The sequence below is a fragment of the Triturus cristatus genome, chromosome 1_2 (genome assembly GCF_964204655.1).
Source record: "Triturus cristatus chromosome 1_2, aTriCri1.1, whole genome shotgun sequence".
Taxonomy (NCBI): domain Eukaryota; kingdom Metazoa; phylum Chordata; class Amphibia; order Caudata; family Salamandridae; genus Triturus; species Triturus cristatus.
Genome location: NC_140580.1, coordinates 235,694,619 through 235,721,468, shown reverse-complemented (window position 1 = coordinate 235,721,468; position 26,850 = coordinate 235,694,619). Strand labels below are relative to the sequence as shown.

The 26,850-nt window shown below is 49.5% G+C and overlaps 1 protein-coding gene across 5 annotated transcripts in view; it reads left to right on the top strand.

Moving 5' to 3' along the window:
- Positions 1-26,850, top strand: part of MYPN (myopalladin) — a 2,601,563-nt gene that overhangs the window by 1,765,958 nt on the left and 808,755 nt on the right. For all 5 annotated transcript variants that reach the window (XM_085603535.1, XM_085603537.1, XM_085603533.1 and 2 more), the window contains one exon: positions 14,825-15,046. In XM_085603535.1, the coding sequence (XP_085459661.1) occupies positions 14,825-15,046 (222 nt within the window). The remainder of the gene's footprint in view (positions 1-14,824; positions 15,047-26,850) is intronic.

The window sequence follows — 26,850 nt, the reverse complement described above, 5'->3', positions numbered from 1 at the left end:
CTGACATCCTAGTCTATGTGTGCAAATTCTGTCATTTTGCAAGGAGATGCCGCCTGCTGCTGCGGCCCCTGCAGCAAGGGCCAACAGAGTATCCAGATTTGGCAACACACACGCCTCCAAGATGCTCCTCACTTCCTCCTTCCACCCATTCATTTTGCTGTCCTCAGCTTGTCTATGCCACTGTTGCCGCCACGCGGTGCCAAAGGCTGGACCATCAGCACATGCAAGGTGCACATTGCACCACCATCCTGTCCTTGCATTACCCACATCACACTACAGTCTGATGTATCAGCCACACTCCGTGTCCATCCGCACATCTAACGCCTGCTGTCAGACATACCCTGGGCACACACACAACACCTTTGCATGCTGAGTGTGCAACTCCAACTGCCTACACTGCGCTGCCCCACCTTCCAGGCCCTGTCACACCAACCAGGTCACGTCCCTAATACTCCCCACCGGCTCTGTAGCCCAGCAAGGGCATGGGAGTGGGACTCAAGGCTTCAGCATGTAGTATGGTGTCATCGTCTGGGACATGGCACAGGTATCATCTCTCAGCATGTCGATCTACAGAGTGTCCAGGACCCCCCTCTCCACCATCACATGCGCACAGCACCTCATCATCAGCTCGTATGCCATTGACAGCCAGGTGCTCCTCACCCTCAACAAAGACACAGACATTGGCAGTTCCATCATTCAAGTATGCATGAGATCTATTGATGAATGGCTGCACACGAGCCACCTGAGGCTGGACTTGTACAGGACTGAGGTGAACATCTGAGGATTGTCCCCTTCCAGCTGGGTCAAGTGCCTGTGTCCCACCCGCAAGAGCCCTGCACAAGCACCCAGTGGCCACACACACAAGATGGTGTGCATCATGTTTGGCTCGCTCACATATGCCATGCTAGTCCACAGCATCTATACCTCATGCTGCAACGCCCTCTGCATTATGCACATGATCCACAGATAGATCCACTCCAAGAAAAGACAGACCATCCCCCAGGTCCATGACAACATCTGTGTCAAATACTGCCCTGCCCTCTACGGAGCAAGTACATCCAAACTCCCAGGAAACTGGTCCACTTCCAGGGGGAATCTACACACCTCAGATTCAACACCCTGCGCCCCAGCCACCCCACCGTCCACCATGGATAGCTGCAATGGATCACTGTCTGCTGCAGGGTGACCTCCACACTCCCCACCCACACTCAGGAGGCTGTCCACAACCCCGACCCCAACCAACCTTGTGCGTCTGTCATCCTAGATCCCGTTGGGCCATCTCCGTGCATCCAACCTTGCCCTGGCCACCGTTCTTCACATCCACCGTACTCCAGCATACAGGACATTGTTCTCCCACCTGGCCACACATACCTGGGACTCCCTCCCCGGGAACCTCCACATGAGCCATGACCTCTACGCCTTGATGATGATCTCCCAAATAGGTCTCTCCGCACAGTTTAGAAAGCCCCCCCTCAGCAGCCAGAGGCTATCACAGGTGAGTGTTGTGCTCCATGCCTACATTGAATGATACCTTGTGACCCATGTGTGTCCTGTACCAGACTCTGATCCCAGGGTATGGATGGCTGGAGTTGGTTCAACACTCAGGCATAGTTTGACATTTCCACACACATATGTCGTTGAATAATGCAAAATGACAGGAACGTCTCATGTCCAAAGTGAAATATTTATTTACGGTGGGGTAAGTGGTTTGGTAGATGCAATTAGGTGCTGTACCAGGGGAATAGAATCCAAAGTTCACAGGGGGAGATGGTATCCTTGGCATTGGAAGTCATCAGAGTCCAGACCACAATGTTGGTCATCATTGGTCAGACTGTGACCAGCAAGTCCATGTGGCAAAGAATGTCATTGGATGAGGTGCTGCTGTTGCGCCAGAGGGCCAGGTGCCAGGCCAGGTGACCAGGGAGATGGGGATGGTCCGCTGACTCTCACGGTCTTTTCCGTGGACGACCCACCTTCCTCTGGGGACCCTCAGATGCAGGCCTTGACGATGCTGTGGACGCTCTGTCAGATGAATCCTCCTCCTCCTCCCTCCCTGTGTCTGGTGCTGGTCTACGCCTGGTGGCACAGGGAAGGTTTGCCAGGCTTTGGGCGATCTTACGGAGTGATTGGCTCACGTCCCTGTGCACCGCCAGGAGCTCAGCCAGTCTTGCCTCCATCCGTCCTTGGTGTTGTTGATGACTGGCATGATGCTCGACCTGCAGGTTCTTAATGTCATCGAGGGTCCCCTGCATCTCGGAGAGTCTTGACACGACCTGGTTGATGCCTCTGGTGTCATGCCGGTATGAGTCCAGGATGTTGCGTATGTGTGACATACCGGTGTCCTGAGCTGGCTGGTCAGGTTCGCGCCTCCGCCTGCCTCCACTCCCACCACCCCTGCCCACTTGAGGCTGGCCTGTCCTTGTGGGCACATCGGGTCTACGGGACCCCTGAGGGATGGCATTTACAGGGTTGCCTGCCTCCTCCTGGGTGCCCGGAGAACCTTGTCCCTCCTGGTCAGACTGGCTCTGTTGTGCAGTGTGAGCATGGCTCTTGGGTGTGTCCTGGGATGTGGCAGGAATGGGGGGGGTGGTTAGCACAGATGTACCTGACGCAGGTGCTGCAGGGGCTTGGGCAGCAGAGGTTCCAGGTTGGTCGGGGTCATCCACGGAGTGGTGAGAGTCGTCGCTGCCGGTGGGATCGTCTTCACGCGGTGCCTGGGACTGTGATTCTTCCCCCCCAGTGTTGGGGGGAGATCGACGACGTTGCCCTGTGTGTGAGAGAGAGACAATGTTAATGGTGTTTCATGCGACATCTATGTTTCATACATATTCAAGTTGACACATTTCCTCCAGGTAGTTGGATATGCCTAGCATTCCTCTCAATGTCCACTTGGGGATGGGTATGTTGCGGGGGACAGATTGGGATGTTCTCCTGAGTGTTTGACCTGTAGATTGTTTGCTCTGATGCTTATTTGGCTCTGTATCGGTCTTGTTGTGTCACATGTCCATTGTGGAAGTGTGTAAATCTGTTGCCTGCCCCGGGTGTGTGTGCTTGTGTTAGGGGGGGGTTGTGACCGGGCCTGCTGTTGTGTGTAGTGTGAGTTGTCATTGGGTCTCCCAGGTGATGTGTCTGTCCCCTCATGGTGCATGCTGGCATGACAGTGAGTGTCAGTTCCTGTGCTAGATACCTGTGTTTGTGGAGTTGGTGTTTGAGTGTACAGTGGTCCCAGGAGGGCCTTGTGCTGCATACAGCAGGGCCAAGTGTCATCTACCTTGTCAGTACTTTGCCAGTCCCTGTGCATTGTGCATGGTTATGTACCTATGCCATATGGGCTGAGGGCATTGGTGTCTGCGTCTCATTTTCACAATGTGTTGTGTGGAGCCCACACTCCCAGCCTCCCGGACATCCAGTCTTGTGTTTGTGGTTGTTGTAGGCTTGGACATGGCCTTGCCTTGATTTGTGAAGGGTGCATGGAGACGTTAGTGGCATGAGCGTGGTTTTTGAGTGTGGTTGTTTGCGGCGAGTGCTTGGGGGAAGTTGCGTGCATTTGGTGTATATGTGGTGTGGACCCCATTGCCCCCATGTTACGTAAGTTGTTTGTGTACTCACCAGGCTCTGCGACTCCTTCGACTCTGTGTACTCCCACCGGCGGTAGCAGGGCCATCACCTTCTCCTCCCAGGGATGGTAGTGTACGGGTCTGCGGGGCGGCCCACCTCCAGTTATGTTAGTCTGGGCATATTCTTCATTCATTTTCCTCTTGACCGCCCTGCGCAGATTGTACCACCTGGCTTGGCATTCATGCCTGGTCCTTCGGATGGGCGCAACAGCATTCACCTTATCGACAATCCTCTGCCACATGGCAGATTTTTCAGCTATGCTGGTCTGTCTGACCAATGTTCCAAACAGCTGTGGCTCGACTCTGATGACTTCGTTGACAAGGAGGTCCAGCTCCGCCGTTGTGAACTTTGGATCTTGTCTGTGGGCATGGTGTGGGGTGTGGGTGTGGGTGGTTGTGGGTGTGTGGGTGTGAATGTGACGGTGTGTATGTGAATGTGAAGAGGGGGATGTTTGTGGAGGAGGTTGTGTGAAGGTGTGTGAGTGAAGGTGTAGTGGAGGTATGAGTGATGTAGAGTAGTTTCTATGTGGAGTTGTTTCTCAGTGGGGTCTGGCAGCAGTGGGTCTGTTGCAAAGGCTCATGGGTTGTGTGTGTGGGCCCTTTTTATTGGTCCATTTTTGGGTGTGGCTGTGTTTCAATTTTGGTGGGTGTGTTATAAGTGGTGGTTGTGATTTGGGGCCTCTGTTTGCCTGTTTGGATGTGCCAGGTCAGTTTTTGAGATGTATTTTGTCATGTAGACGTGTTTTGTGGTGTTGTGCGAGTCGAATTGACCCTCCTTGTGCTGTTTTACAGTGTCCTGGTTCTGTAAGAGTCATTTTCGCGTAGGTACGATCCGTACATTCGCGATGCTGGGTGAGGGTGCTGGGGTACGGTGTTGGAGTGCAGCGCATACATGCGGTGGGGGTTCGGTGCGTACACGTGCGGCCCTGGGGTACGGCGCATACATGCGGAGGTACGGCGCGTACATGGGGGGGAAGGCGCGTACATAGGGGGGGCGCGTACATGGGGGGAGGGCGCGTACATGCGGTGGGGGTACGGTGCGTACAGGTGCGGCCCTGGGGTATGGCGCGTACATGCGGAGGTACGGCACGTACATTGAGGGGGTAAGGCGCGTACATGCGGTGGGGGTACGGTGCGTACACGTGCGGCCCTGGGGTACGGCGCGTACATGCGGAGGTACGGCGCGTACATGCAGGGGGGTAAGGCGCGTACATGTGGTGGGGGTACGGTGCGTACACGTGCGGACCTGGGGTACGGCGCGTACATGCGGAGGTACGGCGCTTACATGCGGGGGTGATGCGCCTACAGGGGGGGGTACGGCGCGTACATGGGGGTACGGAACGTACATGTGCTGGGCTGGGGTACAGTGCGGACAGGGGGGTAAGGCGCGTACATGGGGAGTACGGCGCGTACATGGGGGGTACGGCGCATACAGTTGCGGGGCTGGGGTACAGTGCAGACAGGGTGGTGTACGGGGCTGACATATTTGGGGGTGGGGGGGCTGTACGGCTCGTACACGGGCATGAGTTTACCCGTGTACATGTGTGCTACTGCGTTGGCTCCGTACGGGCCTTTTTACGTGCGATTGTGTATTCGGACGGACGGTCGGGATCGTACTTGCGCGCTCGGACTTGTGTTGTACGATTTGCACGTAAAAATGTCCGGCTCACTCTCGTACACTTTTCCCGAGAATATTCGGATGTGAAAACTTTCCGACGCAGTCTCATAGACTTTTCCCGACGCTATTCGTAGTCATTTTTCACGGACGAATCGTACTTGGCCGTTTGTACGGTGCTTCTACGACTTGCACGTAAACAAATACGGATACGGGTCGTACGCAAATTATTTTTAACGGATCGGAATCGCCACCTTTGTGTTTTACTTCTGTAGCGGGTTGTGGGTTTATAGGGGAATAGGGTGGGAAGTAATTTAATTTTAATTAAGTAATTATTAATTTTTAAATATTGGCATTAATAATTAATTTATTGTTAATTAATTATTAATTGGTAATTAATTATTATCACTTGATAATTATATTTTTTGTATTAATTATTGGAGTGTGTTGTGGGTTAGTCTTTTATCTGTAATTTAGTAATTAATAAAAAAATGGGTATTGATAAAAAAAATTGCTAATAAATTAATTGGTTATTATTTTTTATTAAATATTATTTATTGGTATTTATAATTATATTTTTTGTTAATTAATTATCAATTGATTATTAATGTTTATTACATAATATTTATTGGTATTGATAATTAATTTATTGTTAATTAATTATTAATTGGAAAATTAATATTTATTAATTGATTAATTGAAAATGAAATTAATTGTGTGAAATTTTATGTGGAGTGTGTTGTGTGTTTATTTTTTATTGTTAAGCTATTAATAAATCATTATTTAATTACAATATTTATTTGATTTATAAGTATGTTATTTTTAACACCTACGCTATACGCTTTCCCTACTGTTGCCCTCTCTGGAGTGGGAATAGTAATGTTTACCCCTACGCTATCCAGCGCTTTCCCTACTGTTGCACTCTCTGGAGTGGGAATAGTAATTTTTACCCGTACGCTATCCAACGCTTTCCCTACTGTTGCACTCTCTGGAGTGGGGATCGTAATTTTTACCCCTACGCTATCCAGCGCTTTCCCTACTGTTGCACTCTCTGTAGTGGGAATAGTAATTTTTACCCCTATGCTATCCAACGCTTTCCCTACTGTTGCGCTCTCTGGAGGGGGAATAGTATTTTTTACCCTTACACTATCCGGCACTTTCCCTACTGTTGCACTCTCTGGAGTGGGAATAGTAATTTTTACCCATACGCTATCCAACGCTTTCCCTACTGTTGCACTATGTGGAGTAAGTATATATGTTAATGTATTTGTATATGTTTAATTTATTTTAACATTATATGCATTAGTTATTATTTTTAAATATGTTTTAATATTTTTAACTATATTTCTTTTAATTATATGTATTATTTACTTAATTTTACATTATTATTAAAACATTTAAAAAAGCGATATTTTCAACATCGATCTTTTCGACAACGATATTTTTTTCCGATATTTTTTACTTACCATTATGTAGATTTGACTTCGATATTTTTTACTTCAATATTTTTGTAGGTCGATTTTCTGTCCATCGATATTCTGTCAGACATTCTATAGTACATCAGATTATTTGAAAAGTACTTATTAAAAGTGAGTGCTTTTAAAACATGAAATGAGAAAAATCACTGCCCCTGTGGTAATGACACTCCGTTTGACCTAGATTTTAAATATAGATTGAATTTTGCAGGTTTAAATTAAAGACAAGAGAGGTGCAGCATTCATCCTGAGCTCATGTATTTGAAGGTTCTCACCTATGTGATAATGAACAAAAAGGTAGCTTGGTGAAGTAAATCATTTGCCTATGATAATATGATTTGAGCAAGCAGGCAAGCTGGTATTGACCCCAGATTTTTCAGTTTCACACTGTGTAATTCAGCGAAAATTATTAGATGGGTATCTCTTTCTGACATCAAATCATAATGCTTTTTCCTTAATTCAAATTGAATGAGATTAAAGCAAAGATGGCAAGGCAGCATCAACATTTTATTTTTGGCAGTTTTACATGGAGCGAACACAGGCCAGGGCAGAGAAGGGTCTCACAAGAGTTGCAAACTCCTTTCTACTTTGTTTCAGGCAAAAGGAGATTTTTCTAATTGATAGGGTGCCGAGCCCAGTTTTTCAAACCTGGTTCCCTGTGTTTCATAGTCGACAGCTGCAGTCACTAGGCCACACGAGCGCCACTTATCAAAGCTCAGCTTTTTTTGTATGGACATGTGGCTTAAATAAATATTAAAAATATCCATGCATAATTTAAGCAGAAAAAGTACCCCATGCACCATTGCCATAATTTAAGATTAAGTTAGATTTATTTGAAAATCTACCCATTTTTGCTCACATACATTTTTATATTTTGAAAAAAATTGACTCTGCAAAGAAAATGCACCATGTTGAATTCATGTATAGATTTACTTTCATGCCATTAGGGTACCTTCTTCAGTTCATTAACATTAAAATCAAGAAGCACATCCAGTAGATTTTGAATGATGAGCAGGGTAACCTTTTCAAAATCTTTTCTGGACTCATGGTTCTCCTAACCCTATCAGCCTGTCTTTTCACTTTGGTGAAGTCAAAAGCAACTTAATGATACGAAATGCCATTCTCATTCAAATATCTGCTATTTGTTTCTGGTATTTCTTCTAATAAATGTTGATAAGTTGTACTCTTGCATAAAAAAGTTTAATCTGAAAGAAACAGTTAGTTATAGATTCCATACCTTAGAATTACTCCCAGGTGTCAGACTGGATCCGGAAAAATTTTCGTCAGCTGTACCCCTGCGGTCGGAAAGTGGCGTCGGTCGACTCCTCGTTCGTCGTCGTGGTCACCGGGATGATGTCAGGGTAGCTACATAGATGCCGCCATGGCGCGCTAATGTCAGTTCTTTCTTTTTCCGGACCAGCAAACACAGATCCAGAGAGAACGGTACCTCCAGTCACTTTTTGACTGACTTTTTTCTCCACTTTTGTCGAATTCGTTTTTTGAGTACATCGACTCCTGGTGCACGAGGGATGCCCGGATTCAAAGCCTGCGGTTACTGTAACTGACTGATGTCGGTGACGGACCCGTACAGCGTGTGCCTCTATTGCCTGGAGCGTGACCATGACCCCAAGTTGTGCTCCGACTGCGGGACCATGGCCCGAAGTCTTTGTGGGAGCAGTCCTGTAAGCTACTCGAGGCCCGGCAGTAGGCTCCGCGTCGCTCAAGGTCCCAGTCGCAGAGGAGGTCGAGGGACCGGTCACAGAGCCAACACCATTCTTCATCTAAATCTTCGCACTCGGGGTCAGGTAAGTCGAAGCACAAGAAGAAGTCGAAGAAACATCGTCGCTCTTCGACTTCTCCCCGTCCGTCAGCCGACTTGACGAGGGATGCGGGTGGTGCCCCGCCTACAGCTCCGTGTGCGGAGCCCACTGGGTCGACTTTGGGTTTCCCTCCCTTTCCGGGACCCGGTGCAACCCCTGCCCAGCTTCGAAGTTTCTATGAAGCGATGCATGCCATCTTTGGGCAGCCTGACTCCACCAGCGCACTTTCGGGCCCTGAGACTTGGCTGGGGGCTCTGGGTCTTCGGCGCCAGCGGCTTCAGTGCTGCAGGGCCCCCTTGGATCCAGGCATGGATCCGGATCGGCACCTGTCGACCTTGTTATGCCTCCCCCAGCGACAATTCCACTGACATCACGTCCGCAACTGGGGTCAGCTCTGTCCCTTTGACCCCGGCCTCCACCTCGAGATAGGCACAGAGTCGGACCAGCATCGACCGATGCAGGATCCGACGCCGACGGGTACTTTTGTGCCCCTGTTCTACCCTGGATCTTCGAGACCAGATTGGCAGCCAGAGATGGGTGAGGAGGAGTGGGAGGGGTATGGGGACCATTTAACCGATCAGATGACTTATGAGCAGGATTGGAGAGAGGACCTGGGGGAAGCCAGTGGTCTGGATACCTCACCAGACCTTGGCATTTCGTCTCCTTCTTCCGTGGCTACGGAGGATGGAGCGTCATACACAGTGGTGTTGTGTAGGGCGGCCGAGGCTCTCCACCTCAAGCTACCTACGGTGGCAGTCAGGATTAACCTCCTGACAGAGGTCCTTCAACCGGTAGCAAGCTCTTCTGAGCCCCTACACCTGTTTAATGAAGCCCTCATGGACATCCTTTTGGGCACGTGGTCCAGGCCCAACACAGGGACTCCTGTGGACAGGATGATTGCCCAATGCCACCACCTGTCCCCCTGCGACCCCACTTTCCTCTCCCAACACCCCACCCCCGAGAGCTTGGTGGTCCAAGCCTCTACTTCCAAAGGCATATTCCCTGTAGGGAATCCAAAAAGCTTGACCGCCTTGGGAAGAAAATGTTTTCTTCTGCCAGCTTGGGACACTGCATGTCTGTTGGGCCGTTACACCCATTCTGTGTGGGATACGGTAGTGCAGGTGCTGCCCCAGTGCCCGGAGGAGGCCCCGGCCATGCTCTCCCGTGCACTTGCCGAGGGGAGAGACGCCGTGAAGTTTACCATCCACTGTGGGCTGGATACCGCCGACGCACTAGGCAGGACGATTTCCACGTCAATAGCCCTTAGACGCTACGCCTGGTTGCGATCAACTGTTTTTTCCGGGGATGTCCATTCCACTCTTATGGACATGCCTTTTGATGGCGGTCGCCTTTTCGGCGACCAGGCAGACAACGCGCTGGAGCGCTTTAAGGACTCTCGGGCTACAGCCAGGTCCTTGGGCCTCTCCACCACCCGTCCTTCGCAGCCTTTCGTGGCTACAGAAGGGGTGCTCTGCCACGTCCCAACCAGGGCCACAGGCCGGTACAAGCTGTTTAGCCTCTGCACGGCCGGGGACGTGAGAACCAGCGCTGTGGTTCTGGGGGCCAGCGGGTGGGCCAGTCCACCACAGCCCCCTCTGCAGCAGCCTCCAATTCTTCTAAGTCTGACCTTTCAGGGACACCAAACGCCAGTGGGCGATAGGATTCACCATCACCTCCCCCACCGGCACACCATCACGTCGGACAGGTGGGTTTTGCAAATAGTGCAAAGGGGCTACTCCCTCCCCTTCGAGACTACCCCTCCATCCATGCCACCTCAGTACCATCGCATGTCGGAGGATCATCTGGCCCTTCTCCAACAAGAAGTTTCGGCACTCTTGGCCAAGGGAGCCATCGAGCGCGTTCTTGCCCCAGAAGTAGGTTGTGGTTGCTATTCCCACTACTTTCTGGTGCCCAAGGAGGACAAAGGCCTGCGTCCTATCTTGGATCTCAGGAACGTCAACCGCTTCCTCCGGAAGGAGAAGTTCAAAATGTTGACACTCGCTCAGGTCTTGTCTGCCCTTGACCCTGGAGACTGGATCGTAGCATTGGACATGCAGGACGCTTACTCACATCCCCGTCCTGCCGGCCCACGGTGTTACCTGTGGTTCACGGTAGGCCATGAGCACTTTCAGTTTACCGTGCTCCCCTTTGGCCTTACCAGCGCCCCTCGGGTGTTCACAAAAGTGATGGCAGTGGTCGCAGCTCATCTGCACAGATCAGAGTTTCCAGTCTTACCCTATCTCGACGACTGGCTGTTGAAGACGGGCTGGCCCCAGGCTGTCGTCGCCCACCTCCAGGCTACGGCAGACCTCCTGCGTTCGCTGGGGTTCTCCATCAACGTGCCGAAATCACACCTGACCCCCTCTCAGAAGTTCCTCTTCATCAGAGCGGTTCTGGACACGAAACAGTTTCGGGTTTATCCTCCCGAACAGCGAGTCCGGGAAGTTCGGGCTATGATTTCGATCTTTCAGTCTCTATCCTAGGTTTCAGTCAGGATCACCCTCTAAGGCTGCTGGGTCTGATGGCCTCCTGCATCCTGCTGGTGGACCATGCCAGGTGGCATATGGGGGCTCTGCAGTGGGATCTGAAGTTCCAGTGGGCACAACATCAGGGGAATATGTCAGATTGCATCCAAATCTCAAAGGGCGCTGCAAACCAATTGCATTGATAGCTAACGAACCAGGATTAGGTGGACGGTAGATCCCTCTCCCTTCCTCAACCAGAGTTCACAGTGGTGACCGATGTATCACTTCTGGGATGGGGTGGACACATGGGGGGGGCGGAGATCAGAGGCCAGAGGTCTCTGGCAGAGACCGGGCTCCACATCAACCTTCTGGAGCTTCGGACGATTCATCTTGCACTCAAGGCATTCTTTCCCTCTGACCAGGGAAGAGTAGTGCATGTGTTCACGGACAACACCACTGCCATGTGGCACTGCAACAAACAAGGCAGGGTGGGGTCGTGGACCCTATATCAGGAGGCCCTCCGCCTCAGGACATGTCTGGAACATCAGGGCATATCCCTGGTGGTTCAACACCTGGCAAGTTCTCTGAACGCCAGGGCGGACAAACTCAGCTGCAGGTGCATGATGGATCACGAATGGTGTCTTCACTCAGAGGTGGTGCAAGGGCTCTTTTAACAGTGGGGAGAGCCTTGGGTAGATCTATTCACCACCGAAGAGAATGTGCAATGTCAGCAGTTCTGTGCGTTGGAATTTCCAAAGCGGCACTCGGTAGCCGGCGCTTTTCATCGCGAGTGGAGTTGCGGTCTTCTATACGCCTTTCCGCCTATACCACTTCTGCCCAGAGTGCTGATGAAGATCAAGCGTGACCGGGCCCAAGTCATTCTTGTGGCTTCGGATTGGGTACGAAGAGTCTGGTATCCCAAGCTGCTCAACATGGCCATTGATCCTCCGATCCGACTGCCTCTTCGAGAGGATCTTCTGTCGCAGCAGCAGGGGACGGTCCTCCATCCGAACCTTTCCAGCCTCCACCTCCTTGCGTGGACATTGAGCGGTGGCAGTTGATGTCATTTGACCTGCCTCCCAAAGTCTGCGATGTTATCTTGGCAGTTCCTCCACTAAGACGGTATACGCCTGCAGATGGAACAAATTTTGGGCATGGTGCACAGCAAAGGATGTGGATCCACTTTCCGCCCCTCGTTCTGAGGTTCTCCTGTTCCTTTTTTTTTTGGCCCAGCAGGGCTCTGCTCTGGGCACTCTAAAGGGCTACGTCTCGGCCATTTCAGCCTTCCTTAGGCTTCCTGATCAGCCATCTCAAGTCCCCTATTGTAAATAGATTCCTTAAGGGCATTACTTATCTTTTTCCTCCTGTTACCTTCGTAATGCCTCAGTGGGACTTGAACTTGGTTCTTACCTACCTCATGTGTGCTCCCTTTAAGCCGCTACATAACTGTCCTCTCAGACTTCTCACTTTGAAAACTGCCTTTCGGGTGGCCATCACCTCTGCACGCAGGTTGTGAGCTACAAGCTCTTTCTTCCAAGCCTCCCTTTCTGGCTGTCCATCCGGAGAAGGTCATCCTGAGAACTAGACCTTCCTTTCTTCCCAAGGTGGTTACTTCTTTCCACATTGGCCAAACCATCACTTTGCCCACCTTCTTTCTGCTTCTGCATCCTTCAAAAGAGGATGAGAGGCTCTACTGTCTGGGTCCAAAATGCGCGCTTTCCTTCTACTTGGATACCAACCAAACAATTCCATGTAGACGACCACCTTATGTTGGTTACGTGGGTGCAAAGAAAGGTCGGGCCGTGCACAAACGCACCAACTCCAGGTGGGTTATTATGTGCATCAAAGCCTGCTACTCTATGGCAAAGAAGGAGCCTCCAGTGGGGCTGCGTGCTCATTACACCAGGGCGATGGCAGCTACAACTGCTTTGGGACGAGAAATCCCCCTAAATGACATGTCAGGTAGCTGCGTGGACATGGCGGCACACTTTCACCAAACACTACTGTCTAGACAGCCAAGTCCGGAGAGACTGCTTCTTTGGCCATTCTGTTCTTCAGGACTTTCTGATGTGAACATGGTTTGCAGACCCACCTCCAGGGTTGGTATTGCTGGGGTATCTCTTCCAAGGTATGGAATCTATAACTAACTGTTTCTTTCAGATGAACAAGCTACTTACCTTCGGTAACAATATATCTGTAAGAAACATAGGTTAGTTATAGATTCCTTACCGCCCCACCCATCCTCCCCGTTCTGAGAACTGACTTCTAGGGTTAAGGACTTCCTTTTAGGGCCTAGTTTTGCGCACCAGTGGTCAGTGTCTTGCATGGCTCTGCGCTTCTGGCGTGGAAAGTCGTGTAGATAACTGACGTCAGCGCATGAAAGCGGAGCCTATGTAGCTACTGCGAAGTCATACCAGCGACCTCGATGCTGACGACGAACGTGGAGTCAATCGACTCCATCTTCCGACGCGCAGGGTACTGCTGGCGAAAAACATTCTGGATCCAGTCTGGCGCCTGGGGGTAATTCTAAGGTAAGGAATCTATAACTAACCTATTTTTCTTACAGATATATCGTTACCGAAGGTAAGTAACTTGTTCTTTAAGATCAAAAAAGGACCTCACATATGAGAAATGAGAGGGAGTCACAAAGATTATTTACAGTTATATTAGTGAGCTGCTGCTGTGTTAAATATTAAAAACAGAAGTCACTATCCCTAAGTATTAGATGTGGCCACATTTAAAATTTGGACGAGTGTGCCTGTGTGCTGGCAGTGACCTGGACAAACAGGTCACGAAAAATCTTAAATTGGATCTTAAATTCAAAGTTGTTCTGAACAGGGGCCCCTGAAATCTGTTTGGCCCAGGGTCCCCAAAATCCTTAAGATGTTGGCACTTTTCAGCACAAGAGCATGTTTGGCTTCAAAATTTGGGAGTCTTCTGTGTGAATCAGGTCTGTTGGCATGTATGGTGACGATGGTGGTCACAGCAGGTCACCCTTAGTTGGTCAGGTTTGTGGTCTAATTACTTTGTCCAGTCCAGGCGAGCATCTAGATTTCAGCTTGCCCTGCTGTCCCTGCAGCCCACCTGCTCTCCATAATGTTGCCACAACTAGGCTCACTCAGCACAGTAATTGAGGTGCTAGCAATTTTTAGACAGTGGCAGTGTAGAGCAGCACATGCATACCGAGGTCCAACAGTGACTGCAGTTAGTAGTGGGGCCCAGGCCATGAGCAGCACAAGTAGAACTATGGCCAGCTTCCGCTGGTTTCAGTTGAGTACACTACACACTTTTCCTTTGCTCTGCGTTGTTGTGAAAATTTGTCTCACACTTTCCCATCCTACCTCACCCAGCTCAGCCAAGAGCCCGCCTTCAACCACAATTATCCAATGGAAATGGCGATGGTCCTTGTTGAAAGGCAGGCGTGCACTGCTGATATTACTAACGTGATGATGCCCATTCATCACGCCTAGGCATGGGCGGCTGGCCTGTGAATACATACCAGGCAGACAGCAAAAGGAGGACAGGTACATTTATTTTTATTAATTAACGGGCTCTCCGCCTAGGGAAGAAATATTCCATCAACCTGGCCCTGTGAAAAAGCACCTGAAACCACCGGCAATGACGAAATTGTTTTAGTGAATGGAATTAATTATTGTCAACTGCCAATGCTGGAAAGTAGCATGACACATCTGCAAATGTATATTCGGCATATGAATTAAATAATTAATTTATTGTGCTTAGTGTCAAGCTAGCGGTATAATGCTCTATACTTGTACAAAATGCGATAGTTTTATATTTATTATGAAAAGTTTATTTTATTTCTCTTTTACAGGAATATAAAATTTCTAGCTTTGAACAGAGGCTGATGAATGAAATCGAGTTTCGTCTTGAACGCTCACCTGTGGATGAATCGGATGAGGAAGTTCAGCATGATGAAATTCCTAGTGGGAAATGCATTGCACCAATTTTTGATAAACGGCTCAAACATTTTCGAGCGTTGGAAGGAACGTCTGTTGCATTCACCTGCAAACTTGTTGGAATACCCACACCCAAAGTAAATAATGAACACAAGTACAAAATATTATATTATTACATGTTGACGTTTAAACAAACACTCTAGTGTTAATATGCCTGTGAAGGGGTTTAGGAACCAATTTAAAACATATTGAAGTATTTATTTAATGGCAAAAATAACAATACTTCACCTGACAACCCAGTTGAGCATAGTATAAATGGTGTAAAAGTTTTAATGGCTCATTTTTTTCAGGAAATCTTAAAATCTCTGTGAGCTGCCTATTTACTAGAAAACAGTATGCTTTCATTGTTTGATTTGTTTTTCTCTTTGAGATTGCCAGATCTTTAGTCAAGAATATGAAGAAAACTAAAAATATACAGAGGTGCTTTGGGTCAGCCCATTGCAGCAGCTGGCCACTTTGTATTAGCATTCCGCAACCATTGCTCAAGGCACTCTCATTCTCATTTTGGATCAGCCCTGAGGAGTATTTCTCTCTCATCAGCCACATATTCTTGTTTGGTATATGCACGTCCACCTATGTAGAACTTCCATTGCAGTACATGGACTGAGCCCTTCTTGAACCTCAATGAAAGGTCATTGGTGTTATAATCACTTATGCTCCTGTGAGTAGCACTATCCGAGACACACTGGGGTGAATCGTGCCCAGTACAGAGAAAGACTGGCCCTCCCGATCGTCCGGTGAAGTTGCAAAGAGGTTCTGTCAAAGCGGCTAAATTCTACATGAATTGACCACAGTAGTTTGCCATTCCCAAGAGGCTGTGCATTGGTGTTACAATCACGAGGAGGAGGTGTGCTGTGAATTGCTTCCACCTTTTTGGGGTCTATACTGATGCTTTGGTCGAAAGGAAACATACCCAAAGAAATGTATGTAGTCTTTTAGAAATTCACATTTATCATGTGTAGTGTGCCACCTGATTCAGCTATGAATAGCAGCACGGCTTTTACTTTTCAGTGGTGGTGCATAAACTAGGCATACATGACCATGCTGTTGCTTATGTTTAGAGTTTGTTGTTTTCAGATGAAATGATTATAACTAGTGGCGGCCAGTGTCACTTAAAGCAGGTGAGCCGACGGACAAATGTTTAACCCACTGAGAGGCACTAATAAATACTAGTAGTGCCCTTAGGCTCAAAGCAAAAGCTCTCAATTGTGGTCCATGTTAAACAGTGTTTATAACGGGCCACAATTGAGGGATCTGAAGATATGACTGAAGGCACTGCGAGTTTCTTACAGTGGCGGTCATTGAGTTAAATCATCACAAAATTTAAACAAGCATTGGCATGGCCAATAGGTCTCGCCTTTGGGACCTTATAAGTATTTAGTTATGCAGCACAATATCCTTGGTGCAACAACATTAACTGTTGCATGGCTAAACGCTTATAAGGTCCCAAAGGCGAGACCTATTGGCTATGCCAATGCTTGTTTCCCTGTGCTGCAAAAGAATAGTCTACTGTGGCACCTGCTTTTTCTAGTTGGTGGAAACGGTCAAGTGCCCACTTTATCAGACATATACATTATAGTGAGTATGATTCTTGTTAGACTTCTAGAGTATTAAGCTGTACTTTGCCACTGTGTAGTTTTAATATATAAAACTGTCTATTTCAGTTGTGGGTTATTCCTGCTAAGTAGTTTTTGTGATCTTTAATTTTTGCATCTACACCAGGCTTGTCCAGCGAGTAGCTAGAGAGCCCCTGGTATGTAGCACTCCTGTGTGCAGCTAGCCTACTAAATTAGATGATTATGCTTGGTGAATTAATATAATCATATCAAAACTGAAAAGCAGGTATTCATGATAATGTGTGTATTATCAGAACTCCTGAGCTCATGTTCTTAGAAAAATGATTGCATTTCAAAATATTTTTACAGTTGATATTTTAGTGCAAAATCAATTGGTCTTGAGAAGACTTATGAATAATATTACCTTGGTACCAGGGGCATTGCAGCTATGATACCCACATAGAGGCATTTTACATTGTCTGATGCAACCTTGCCTGATGAACTTAGGTGATCACTGCTGGTAATCATTCATATAGTGGCCACTAATATAATCTTATCAAATACAGTCACTGTTTTTATCAGAACTTTTGTATTGATTTACAATATGACAAGGCTCTCATGAAAACAAGCACATTGTAAGCAGAATATCACATGGATACCCACTTCCCCCTTCAATCTCACAGTTGTAAAATGCACAGTGTCCTCCACTACCAGGATCCTGCGGTCCCCTCCAATCCTTCAGGGATGCAGTCACTATTACAACACTAATATTAGTAGCTCGGGATGATTTGAACATTAATTGCTTTTATTACAGAAAAGGTTAGAGACCCCTGATGTACACAGACTGCATATTACTAGCTGCACAACCACAAAAATAATAGTTGATTAGCTCACATTAAGCAGATGTATCAGAAATTATGTACAGGATTGGCAGAGCCAATTGATTTGGTCTTTTTTGCTAATGCAGACGTATTAACTTTGGCAATAGGTCAGCAGATGCTGAACAGCACTTGCAAAAAATAAATGAAAGCACAGTGATGCATATGTGTGTGGCTTATTACGCTTCAGGTAGCCCTACCTTAACCACACATGCACTTACGTAATTTGACTGTCATTGTGTTTTTCCTTTCTTTACTATAATTTACCATTCCAGAATGGTATATACTCACGCCTGAGTGGTAAAAAACACACATCCTGTGCAGCAAGCATGTTTTAAAAAAAAAAAAATTAAGAAAGGAGCACCCCTGGAGCAAATTGCGGCTGCTGGGCCCTGCACAAAAAGATTTAAATAAATAGAGAATGCAACATTCGGCATGGGGAGCAACAAAGGTGATTAGCAGTGCTCGAGTGGTGAGCGGGTGGAGCAGCTGAGACGGTGATTTTCAAAAATAAAAATGACAAATTGGGGAAGCAATGAATAAGGTTATAGGGAAGTGGTAGAAGGGAGCATACGTATAGCATTGGGAGCTAGGGAATTTAAGAGGAGATGCACACTCACTCCCCCCTTTTTGAATTCTCACATAAAAGGAAAAATATCTCCCTGTATGTAAGTAGTGGAAGGATGCAAGTTATGCAATCAAAACTATGGTAAAGAAGATATGGTATATAAAAAATGAACTACCGGGGGGAGAGCTGAGCCGAAGCATAAGAGACCTCACCCCCAGGCTCCCCCGAATCGTCCACGTTGCTTCCTGACTCACGCTGCTGGTTCCTGCGCCTGGAGGCACATAAATTAAAAGCTGTTACGCGAGCGGGCGTGCCGGGCGAAGCCCGGTCCAAGGGCAGGCCCGTCCACGACCATCAGAGTCCGGAGGAGGCTGGGCTGGGCCTACTCCCTTACATCTACAACATAATTACGGTAGTGTTATTTTCCTCCCAGTTTACCTCTCTCTACATATATTTACTCTAAGTTACATACATGGATGAAAAAAAGGGCCGAAAGGATAAAAACGGGGGAGGGTTTGGAGCTACATTGGACTCCTTCTTAGTAAGAGCGGCCAGCGTCCTCTCGCACGAGATAGAGCTGACCGAAAGACGCTTATCCATGGACCTGACACCATCCATCCTGGGGTTGCCTATAGGATCACTTCATGAACCCCCTCTGGAGGAGCTTCCACCACCCCCGACAACTACATCAGTCTTGGCACAAATCCATACCAGATCCTCCCCAAATCTCAATAAGGAAATCACATCAACGAGGGGGAATGATATTTCCCCCCTGAGTGTTTCTTCAAGGGACCCCTCGTCAATTCCAACAGCTAAACGCACTAGAGCAGGAGGTGCTGTTACCAAAGTTAAAACCAAACACCCCAAAACCACTTGTGCACCTAAAGCTAAAGGTCCTCAGCCACGGGTGTCTCCAACCAACCTCAGGACATGGGTATCTTCGAAGCCTCCTAACATTGCAGGGAGCCAATTGGACCTAGGTGACTTTCTCTGGCCAGAAGTGACTATAAGATTAAACAACACATTGCTCCCTATTTTAGCCAAACTGACTCAAATTGAACAGCGCCTGGCTAAGTTAGAGTCCCAAAACCATTCTCTGCTCGCCCAGGCATTCTTGACAAACAACCACCCCCCGGAAGCATCTCTAACTAGAGGCCCAACACAATTAAAAGAATCGGGGGGCATCTGTTCTTCCAATAATCCTGTGCACGACGTCCACGCTTCCGGATGATACCTCTAGTGTTGCAGCACAGCTCCCAAATGAAAGCACAAACTCTAATTTGCCAGTGGGCGCCCAGAACCGCCAAGGGATGAGCGAAGGGAACATGGTGCCCCACCCAACTTCAGGCAATAGGGAAGAAAGTGGGGTCAACAACCCAGCAGGAGCATCTGAGAGCACTTTGGGTGAACTCGGCAATTATAAGCAACAAACCCTTCACCTTCCTCCTGCTGCTGCCCCACTGGTTCCGGTTTTGGCTAATGTCCGCCCCATGAGAGGATCAGAGCGAATCCACAGGACAATTAATGGATAAATGTCTCCATTGGTTATTAAATAATATGCTTGTTACAGAGAGGGGGAAGCATCAGCTGACCAATGAAATCATTATGGCCAGGAGAACTGAATGGGTGGGCGGTTTAAGGAAATCTTTTTCTGGTGATAGTGTAGTTGTGAATTTGAATAACGCTTACACGGGGCGTATGCTCTTAAATAATCTTCATAGTTTCTCCCCAAAGAAGTCCCAGATAATACTTCTACCGCTGGAATACTTTTACAATGGCCACGGTGTACTACCGAGAAGAGACTACAGGCCCAGAATAGCGCTACCACTTCCTAGTGTGAGAGGAAATGTGTGTCCTATTATTAATGGTGGGATCAGATTGCACAATAGATTTGACGTCCTTTCGAATCTGGAAGCCTGCGACTGACTGACTTCAATCTCCCCGTCACAATCAGTAAAGGTAGCTACTATGGCTTCTGTTGAGGTCACTTCACCGACGAGACTATTTAGCATACCACCTCTTGAGAACGTTTCCATAGCCGTAACTCGGACAGATGAAACTTGTTCGTCACAACTAGAAAAAGCAGCTACCATTGCCCCAGTAGAGGTCAGTGTACCATTAAGTCCATGTACTACACATGCCCACAAGAATGTCCCTGTAGATGTAACTCCTTCGCCTAGTATCCAGGAGCATAGTTCTTTATCCCGCATGATTGATCTAGAGGGAGTTGAGGGAGCCAGTACTTCTATGATATCCTGGAATGTGGCAGGCATAGCCTCTAAAATAGGAAATTCAAGGTGGCTAAATGAGTGACAATCTATGGAGATAAGAGCCTTCCAGGAGACTTGGTGTAAAGACCCAGTTTTCTTTACGGGATGTCGTACCTTTCAATCTCCGGCAATTTCAACATCTTCCGGACGGGCAAAGCGGGGCCTCCTAACATTAGTTTCAAATACTATACCTTTTAAAGTTAAGCAGTTTGGCCCCATACATAGTCAATTCCAGATTTTCCAGTGTGATAGTACAAAACAAGACACTTGGTTAATTATCAACTATTATAATAATGATTTTGGGAGGAATATGAAAGATGTGCCCACCGCCTTAGAGATAGAGATTGAGAAACTTATTACTGCTAAAAGCAGGGCTAGTATTAATCTCATGTGGGCGGGGGATTTTAACATTCATCTTTGTAAACCTAATGGGACAAGGGTATGTGGAGTAATAGATACCTATGGTAATCCCCTCCCACACTTCATACATAGTGAGTACGGCAAAACCCTAAATAAACTTCTTTATAAATGGAACTTGGGCATATTTAACCATGCAAAAGAGGGGTGGCAGGGGATTACTTTTAGAAGGGGCCTCCAAAAGTCTACCATTGATTTTATCCTAGCCTCAACACATCTACAGGGTAAAGTGGTCCACACAGACACTCGTCTTTCTTGTTATAGTGACCATGCCATCTTATGCATCCACTTAAGTATTTTATCCAAAGCTAAAGATCATAGGAAGACAGTAGAGGGCATGGCCCTGTCCAGGAAAAACGGTTATCAGCTGAAATGGTCACAAGTTAATAAGTTAAACTTAGCCCCTGAAATATTAACCCAAGTTAAGGCAGAAATATTATCATGTATGGGAGAGAATTCATCCCCTACCTTCTTGGTTGGTCAGGTCTGTGCCCTAAAGGTTGCACTTACACGTTTTAAGTCTCTAAATGCCCTTATTAATAGGGGGTGGTTTGACGCAGCCTGTTCTGCAACAAAAAAAGCCCTTGTAAACGCACTAAACGTTTACCCCAGAGATCCCATTAAGATCTCCATGTTACATAAAGAATATACATTAGCGAGGAGGGATAGAGAGAAGGATCTTAGGGCGCAGGCTTGGGAGGAGCTTGAGCAGGCAGCTATCTCAGGCAGCAGTGGTGATTTCTGGCGAATAGTAAATGCCCCTCACTTTAAAGACCTTAGTGATCCAACATTGGATGTACATGTGGACGAAGAGGCATGGGTCAGTCATTTTGGAAAAACATTAGATCCCTCGAACTCAAGCCCAGAACTAGTAACTCAGATTGGGCTAACTTTTTCAATAGGGGAAGTTAGAAAGGCATTGGAGGCCTGCGTCCCCTGTAAAGTGCCGGGGCCTGATGGTGTTCCAAGTGACCTTTTCCAGGACAATTACGACATGTGGGTCCCACTGTTAACAAACATCTTTAACAAAATCCAGTTAGTGGGTCCCCCCTTGTCCTGGAACCAAAGTATAATAGTCCCTATCTATAAAAAGGGGGAGAGGGGATCCCCAGCAAACTATCGCCCCATTTCCCTTCTTGATACTTCCGCCTAACTAATGGGACAAGTCCTTCTAGCAAGACTAGAAGATTGGGCTGAAACACATAGGGGTCGATTCCGATCCGTTAAAAATTTCCCCCGTACGAATCGTATCCGGTTTTTTTACCGTACGAATCGTACAAGTCCCGTACAAACTGGCAAGTACGATTCGTATGTGAAAAAATCCATACGAATCGCATTGGTAAAATACCCCGACACGTCCTCGGGTCGGAAAAAGTGTCCGACACGTCCCCGGACAGTTTTACCTACAAATCGGGAAACTGAAGTCCGAGCGCGCAAGTACGATCCGTCCCGTCCGTCTGAATGCACAACCGTATGAAAAAAACACCGTACGGTGCGAACTCCCATAGCAACTATGGAGATGTCCACATAGTTGCCCGCATACGCGCCGAACACCCCCCAGCACACACCCCCACGTACACGCCATACCCCAGCACCCCCCATGTCCGTGCCGTACCCCCACCCCACCCCGTAGGTACGGAGCGTACCACCACCCCCGTAGGTACGGAGCGTACCACCACCCCGTAAGTACGGAGCATACCCCCACCCCGTAGGTACAAGGCATACCCCCACCCCCACCCTATGTACGGTGCGTTACGCGCTGGGGGGTCCACAGCGTACCTACGGGGGTGGTGGTACACTCCGTACCTAGGGGGGAGGTGGGGGTATGCTCCGCGCATAGGGGGGCTGGGGGTACGGCGCGTACATACGGGGGGGCGGGTGTACGGCGCGTACATACGGGGGCTGGGAGTACTGCGCGTACATATGGGGGGTGGGGGTATGTGCTGGGGGACGGTGCTTACATACGGAGGCTGGGGGTATGCACCGTCCATACGGGGGTGGGGGCACACGCCGTACCCCCAGCACCCCGTATGTACGTGCCATACCCCCAGCACCCCCCCATGTACGCGTCGTACCCTGGGTACACGTATGTACGGCCTGTACCCCCAGTCCCCCACACCCTGCCCGTGCCTGTATGCACCCTACCCGAGGCCCCTACACCAGCACCCTCACCCAGCCGTGCGCATGTACGGGTCGTACCAAGCCATAGCAAATGTGAGCACTGTACAACAACATGGCCGAAGTACGCACCGCACAGACGCGAAAAACACACGTACTGAACCAGGACACTGCAAAACACCACAAGGAGAGTCAATTCGAATCGCACAACACCACAAAACACGTCCAACAAGCCCAAATACACCCAATACACTGACCTGCAACAGCCAAACAGGTAAACAGAGGCCCAAAACAAAACCACCCCTTATAACACACATACCCAAAGTTCAAACACAGCCACACCCACAAAGGGACCAATAAAAAGGGCCCACACACACAAACCATGAGCCTTTGCAACAGACCCACTGCTGCCAGACCCCACAGACAACCCACAGCACCAGACTTGAACCTTTACTACACCTTACACTTGCACACCTTCACACAACCACCTTCACAAACACCCCCTCATCACCACACACACACACCCACAACCATCCACACCCACACCCCACACCATGCCCACAGACAGGAATCCAAAGTTCACAACAGCGGAGCTGGAGATCCTTGTCAACAAAATCATCAGAGTCGAGCCACAACTCTTTGGAACATTGGTCAGACAGACCAGCGTATCAGAAAAATCAGCCATGTGGCAGAGGATCATCGAGAGGGTGAATGCTGTTGCGCCCATCCGAAGGACCAGGCATGATTGCCAAGCCAGGTGGTACGATCTGCGGAGGACGGTCCGCCGCAAAATGACCGACGAACACAACCAGGTAAACATCACTGGAGGTGGGCCGCCCCGCAGACCGGTACACTACCATCCCTGGGAGGAGAAGGTGATGCGCACGCTGCCGACGGTGGGAGTACACGGACTAGAAGGACTCGCCGAGCCTGGTGAGTACACAAACAAATCACCCCACATGGGGGGAACCGCATCCACAACCCAACTCCCGATAATGCACGCAACTACCCCAAAGCCATCACCGGACACAACCACATTCCAACAACACGCACATGCCACTATCGGCTCCATGCCCCATGCACCAAGCAAGGCCCCGCCAAGTCACAGGCCACACAAAACACCAACACAAGACAGGATGTCCGTGCTGCCGGGAGGGGGGGCCTCCAAAATCACACTGTGCAACTCATAAGCAGACACCAATGCCCTAAACCCATATGGCCTAGGGCAGAGCTATACAAAGAGTGTGTCCCGACACTGTACTGTGTCGCCTGCATATGGCGGCCACGTCGCAGGATGACATGGGTATGAAGGCCCAATTCGCACATAACAGCAGCTAATGAAGAGGCAACACTGTGAAAGAGTGTCAGCACACACCGCCGCTGCAGCGCAGACTCAGAGACACTCTGCCCAATGGGGTCCGGGAGATTCTATACAAAGCCACATGAACAAGCCAATGGCCTTTGAAAGACCTGCAAAGTGTGTGTGCCCAGGAAGCTGGGCTGAGGTGACAGAGGGTGACAGACAGACGGAGGGAGAGGGAGAGGGAGGGAGACAGAGGGTGACAGAGGGCGACAGAGGGTGACAGACAGACGGAGGGAGAGAGAGGGAGGGAGAGGGAGAGAGAGGGAGGGAGACAGAGGGAGACAGAGGGAGACAGACAGAGGGAGAGAGAGGGAGGGAGACAGAGGGCGACATAGGGCGACAGAGGGTGACAGACAGACGGAGGGAGAGGGAGAGAGAGGGAGGGAGACAGAGGGCGACAGAGGGAGACAGACAGAGGGAGGGAGGGGGAGGGAGAGAGAGGGAGGGAGACAGAGGGTGACAGACAGAGGGAGGGAGAGAGAGGGAGGGAGACAGAGGGCGACAGAGGGTGACAGACAGAGGGAGGGAGAGGGAGAGAGAGGGAGGGAGATAGAGGGCGACGGAGGGAGACAGACAGAGGGAGGGAGAGGGAGAGAGAGGGAGGGAGACAGAGGGAGACAGAGGGAGACAGACAGAGGGAGGGAGAGGGAGAGAGAGGGAGGGAGACAGAGGGCAACATAGGGCGACAGAGGGTGACAGACAGACGGAGGGAGAGGGAGAGAGAGGGAGGGAGAGGGAGAGAGAGGGAGGGAGACAGAGGGAGACAGACAGAGGGAGGGAGAGGGAGAGAGAGGGAGGGAGACAGAGGGCGACAGAGGGCGACAGAGGGTGACAGACTGACGGAGGGAGAGGGAGAGAGAGGGAGGGAGAGGGAGAGAGAGGGAGGGAGACAGAGGGAGACAGAGGGAGACAGACAGAGGGAGGGAGAGGGAGAGAGAGGGAGGGAGACAGAGGGCGACAGAGGGTGACAGACAGACGGAGGGAGAGGGAGGGAGAGGGAGAGAGAGGGAGGGAGACAGAGGGAGACAGACAGAGGGAGGGAGAGGGAGAGAGAGGGAGGGAGACAGAGGGCGACAGAGGGTGACAGACAGACAGAGGGAGAGAGAGGGAGGGAGAGGGAGAGAGAGGGAGGGAGACAGAGGGAGACAGAGGGAGACAGACAGAGGGAGGGAGAGGGAGAGAGAGGGAGGGAGACAGAGGGCGACAGAGGGTGACAGACAGACAGAGGGAGAGAGAGGGAGGGAGAGGGAGAGAGAGGGAGGGAGAGAGAGAGAGAGAGACAGAGGGAGACAAAATCACCCTTGGGTGGTGTGGGCATGTCCGCTCATCAGCAGGTGGACTGTGTGCATGTTGACAAGGTCTGGCAGTGCGTGAAACACCCCTCATCCGTTTGGAAAGCACTGGCCCATGTGTCAAACTGTGCACGAGTCGATCCTCGCTGCAGGCACAAACCTTACCTCACACCCAGTATACCCACTCACTGTGTTTGTTAGAACCCAGTCACAAATGCATAAGTTACCTACCTGCATACTCCAATAGACATGACAAAGCAACATTTGGCTGTGTACAGTGCAACACGTAAGTCGGTTCTGCAGCGCTCGCTACGCACGCTTGCTACACTGCTCCCTGCGTTCAAAACTGATGCAACAACAAAGAGTGTGTCACACATAGGAAAAGTGTTGACAGCCGTGGCCAAGGGACATACCTATGCACCATGCACAATGCACAGGGACTTGCCAAGTACAGACAAGGTAGATGACACTTGGCCCTGCTGTAGACAGCACAAGGCAAACCTGTGACCACTGTACACTCAAACACCAACTTCACATGCCACCCACATACCACAGGAACTCACATTCACTGTCATGCCAGCAGGCACCATGAGGGGATAGACACATCACCTGGTAGACCCAATGACAAATCACACCACACCCAACAGCATGCCCGGTCACACACACCCCCCCTTACACAAGCACACACCCCCGGGGCAGCCAACGCAAATTGCCACTCCCACAATGGATATGTGACACAACAAGACCAATCCATAGCCAAAAAAGCATCCCAACACTCATTAGACAGGCCAAATAACCAGGAGTACATATCAATCTGACCCCCGCAACATACCCATCCACAAGTGCACTGTGAGAGGAATGCTAGACATATCCAAATACCCAGAGCAACTGTGCCAACTTGAATATGTATGAAACATGGATGACGCATGTAACACCATTAACATTGTCTCTCTCTCACACACAGGGCAACGTCGTCGATCTCCCCCCAACACTGGGGGGGAAGACACACAGGACCCGGCTCGGCGTGATGATGATCCCACCGGCAGCGACGACTCTCACCACACCGTGGATGACCCTGACCAACCTGGCCCCTCTGGTGCCCAAGCACCTGCAGCACCTGCGTCAGGTACAACTGTGCCAACCACCACCCCCATTCCTGCCACATCCCAGGATACACACAGGAGCCCTGCTCGCACACAATGCAGCCAGTCTGACCAGGAGGGACGATGGACCCCGGGCACCCAGGAGGAGGCAGGCGACCCCGCAAATGCCATCCCTCAGGGGTCCCGGAGACCCGACGTGCCCACAAGGGCAGGCCAGGCTCAAGTGGGCAGGGGTGGTGGGAGTGGAGGACGGCGGAGGCGCGAGCCTGACCAGCCAGCTGAGGAACCGGTTATGTCACACGTCCGCAACATCCTG